The following is a 4,063-nucleotide window of genomic DNA, read 5'->3' as shown; positions in this document are numbered from 1 at the left end:
TCAGGCTAGGATCTGAGGCCTCTTAGCTCCAATTAACCCACCCCAAAAAGCAAGAGAAGTAGAACTGTGGCTCAAGTGGAAGGACCTTAGCCTTGAGTTAAAAAAAGCTAACTGACAGTACCCAGGCCCTGAATTCAAGCCACAATACTAGCACAAAACTAAGCTAAAAATATTTGTGGAGCTTAGTGTCAGAGGCAGAAGTTGGGAGGAGAGGAAAGAAAAACCTAAGACCTAATCAGTCAATAAACTGGGCATGGTGGTGTGCTCCATGGTCCCTGCTAAGGGGGAAACTTCAGGTGAGAGGTAAGGAAGATTATTATACTTTGTGTCTCTTAATTGCAACTCCTCCCCTTACCTCCAGGATGGCTTCAGAGGACTGTCAAAATCCATTTGCATCAATCTCCCAAGTACCTGAGGCTATAGATTGATGCATATGCTTTCATTTTCTTTTTAGTTTTTTTCTCCTAAGAGAATTATTCTTTTGTGTTTTTTTTTGGGGGGGGTCCGGTCGTGGGGCCTGAACTCTGGGCCTAGGCACTGTCCTTCAGCTCTTCAGCTCAAGGCTAGCGCTCTACCACTTGAGTCACAGCACTACTTCCAGGTTTTTTCTTTTTGCTTATGTGGTGCTGAGGAATCGAACCCAGGGCTTCAGGCATGCAAGGCAAGCGCTCTACCACTGAGCCAACTTCCCAGCCCTATTCTTTTGTTTTTAATTTAGGAAAACAAAAGCATAGTACCAGATGGTTACTGGTGAGTCTGTGATCCTAGCTACTGGGGAGGCTGAGACCTTGAAATTCAAAGACAGCCAAGGCAGAAAGGTCCATGAGCCACACCTCTAATTAACCAGCAAGAATCTTAGGGTGTTCATTTCAATGGGTTTTATTTAAAAAAATGTATGTGGGTATAATTTTTGTTTTGTGATGCTTGGAATCACCCATTTCTTGACAAAATGCTAGGTGAGCATTCTACCAATGAATTACATCCCTAGGCCTTAATTTCTTTAATCAGTAATGGGACTTAATAATTTTCCTTGACTTGTGGACCTTTGAATTGTCTCTATATAAGTGGTTTGTTCACGTTATTTTTTAGTAATTTATAAATGCAAAATATAGTTTCCTTTGTCATAACAATATATCCATTTTCTGTTATGCTAATGCAGGCTTTTGAAACAAACTAAATTGCTAGGAGAAGCTGGAACAGTGTGAAGAATGTGATCAGAAAAATAGAAAAATGTCATTTTTGTAAATATAGACAAGGGCTATTATTAATCTTACTTTTTTGTTAATAGATCTGAATGGGATGTACTTTTGAAGGATGTGCAATGTTCAATCATAAGTGTGACAAAAACTGACAAGCAGGAAGCTTATGTACTCAGGTAAGTCCTATAAAGCAAATGTTAGCTGTCCAGTTCTGTCCTAAATCATAACTGTAAAATACCAAATCGTTCCTCACAATCTTAGTATTGTTACATAAAATAAAATGTTAATAGCTTGGAGGTTTTTATAAGTGTAAAGTTAGTTTATTCAATGAATGCTTTGTTTAGTCTATTGTGACAGGTCTTGCTTTGGATTAAACAACTTAAGGTCTCTACTTTTTATTAAGCTTGTGTTTGGCAAATATCAGAATGTTTACTTACTATGTGCCATGCTCTGGAGTGGTGAATAAAAACTAGCCCCAGGAATGGTTGAGATCTGAGGATCACATTTGGATCCAGCAGGAAAGAAGTATATAAGACTCTTTTTTGTTGTTGTCAGTCATGGGGCTTGAACTCTGCCTGGGCACTGTCCCTTAACTCTTCAGCTCAAGGTGAGTGAGCGCTCTATTATTTGAGCCACAGCACCACTTCCAGTTTTCTGGTGGTTAACTGGAGATAAGAGTCTCACGGGCTTCCTGCCTGGGCTGGCCTTTGAACCGAGATCCTCAGATCTCAACCTCCTGAGTAGCTAGGGTTACAGGCATGAGCCACCCATGCCTGGCCAAAACTAGCATTTCTTAACTACTAAAAGACCTAATGACATTGTGTGAGAGTAGGTGGGAAAGTATGTGCCTACTTTTATGAGACTATCTGATCCAAAAAAGATTTTCCTAGTATTCTCCAATGCTACTATCCCTAGAATTTTGAACAATACAAGAGGAAAGAGGCTACGTAGAAGGACCTAACATACTTTATACCTAATTCAAGTCTTAGAACTTTTAACTCTTCCCCCTCCCCCCCCCATCCTGGGGCTTGAACTCTAAGCTCTTAAGCACAAGGCAAACACTCTACCACTTGAACCACTTCCAGTTTTCTGGTGGTTAACAGACTTTCCCCTCTGGGCTGGCTTTGTTTTTTGGTGATTCTAAGGTTTTAAAACCCCAGAGCCAGGCTGGGAAAGTAGCTCAGTGGTGGAGTTGTTCTTGGATGCACGAGGCCCTGAGTTTGATTCCTCAGCACTACATAAGCAGAAAAGGCCAGAAATGGCGCTGTGGCTCACATGGTAGAGTGCTAGCCTTGAGCTGAAGAGTGCCCAGGCCCAGTGTTCAGGCTCCACGGCCAACAAAAAGAAACAAAACAGGGGCCTCACTGGGCAAATGCTCTACCACTTTCTACACCTGTGCCTAAAAAATGACATTTAACAAGTGGTAGCCAGCCGGGCGCTGGCGGCTCATGCCTGTAATCCTAGCTACTCAGGAGGCTGAGATCTGAAGATCTCGGGTTCAAAGCCAGCCTGGGCAGGAAAGACTGAAACTCCTATCTCCAATAAACCACCAGAAAACTGGAAGTGGCGTTGTAGTTCAAGTGGTAGAGCACTCGCCTTGAGCTGAAGAGCTGAGGGACAGCGCCCAAGCCGAGTTCAAGCCCTATGACCGACCAAAAAAAAAAAGAAGTGGTAGTCAAACTCATGATGGCATGTGTCTGTTATTCTAGTACAGAGGAAGCTGAAGCAGGATGATTACAAATTCCAAACCACCTTAAGCTATGCATTGAGGCCTTTCTCCAAAAAATTGTAAATGATCAATTAATAGGTTTTAATTGTATAGCAAGATCCTAATAAATGATCAAACCAGAAACTATAATAATCCAATCATAGGTTAGTAGTTTCTTCAGTACTACATAAATATTGCAATAATCTGGTTTTTTTTTTCAATTACAGTGAGAGTAGCATGTTTGTCTCCAAGAGACGTTTCATTTTGAAGACATGTGGTACCACCCTCTTGCTGAAAGCACTGGTTCCCCTGTTGAAGCTTGCTAGGGATTACAGTGGGTTCGACTCAATTCAAGTAAGTAATCAAAGACATTAATTTTAAGTCTTACTTGAAGGGACAAAACTGGCAGTACTATAAGTTTATATACTTAGTACTTTGGTTATAATGCATAAGGGGTGGATCAAGCAGTAGAACAGCAGCCCTAAGCAAGAAAGCTGAATGAGAGTTCAAGGTTCTTAGTTTAAGCCCTGGTATTGGCGCGCACACACACGCACATGTACACACACCCTCCCCCCAATATGGTCACCACAGGAGAAAGAACAAAGATTCAGTCTGTTAGTGAAGAACAGCAGAAAACATGGAGGGAGTAGAGAATGAAGAAAATGGTCTCTATATTGAAGAAATGTAGTTCAAAGCCAGTCCCAGCAAGAAAGTCCATGAGACTCTTATCTCCAATACAAACCCAGAAAACCGGAAGTGGTGCTGTGGCTCAAGTGGTAGAGCGCTTGTCTTGCATGCCTGAGGCCCTGACTTTGATTACTCAGCACCACATAAGCAAAAAGAAAAAAGCTGGAAGTGGTGCTGTGGCTCAAGTGGTAGCGCCCTAGCCTTGAGCTGAAGAGTGAGGGACAGCGCCCAGGCCCAGAGTTCAGGCCCCAGGACCGGACCAAAAAAGAAAAGAAAAAAAGAACTCAGGGACAGCCCAAGGCCCAGAGTTCAAGCCCCACCACCAACTAAAATAAATAAACTGGCTGGGAAGGTGGCTCAGGGGTAGAGTGCTTGCCTTGCATGCATGAAGCCCTGGGTTCGATTCCTCAGCACCACATAAGCAAAAAGAAAAAAGCTGGAAGTGGTGCTGTGGCTCAAGTGGTAGAGC

At 42.6% G+C, this 4,063-nt stretch overlaps 1 protein-coding gene across 1 annotated transcript in view; it reads left to right on the top strand.

Moving 5' to 3' along the window:
• Positions 1–253: 253 nt before the first annotated feature.
• The window catches only part of Amd1 (adenosylmethionine decarboxylase 1), an 8,449-nt gene continuing 4,639 nt past the window's right edge, over positions 254–4,063 (top strand). The window contains exons 1-3 of the mRNA XM_013022363.1: positions 254–303; positions 1,289–1,375; positions 3,135–3,261. Of these exons, the coding sequence (XP_012877817.1) occupies positions 254–303; positions 1,289–1,375; positions 3,135–3,261 (264 nt within the window). The remainder of the gene's footprint in view (positions 304–1,288; positions 1,376–3,134; positions 3,262–4,063) is intronic.

Source organism: Dipodomys ordii, unplaced genomic scaffold (assembly GCF_000151885.1).
Source record: "Dipodomys ordii isolate 6190 unplaced genomic scaffold, Dord_2.0 Scaffold62, whole genome shotgun sequence".
Lineage (NCBI taxonomy): Eukaryota > Metazoa > Chordata > Mammalia > Rodentia > Heteromyidae > Dipodomys > Dipodomys ordii.
Note: the sequence above shows the minus strand (reverse complement) of the source record. Positions and strands in the feature narration are given on the sequence as shown.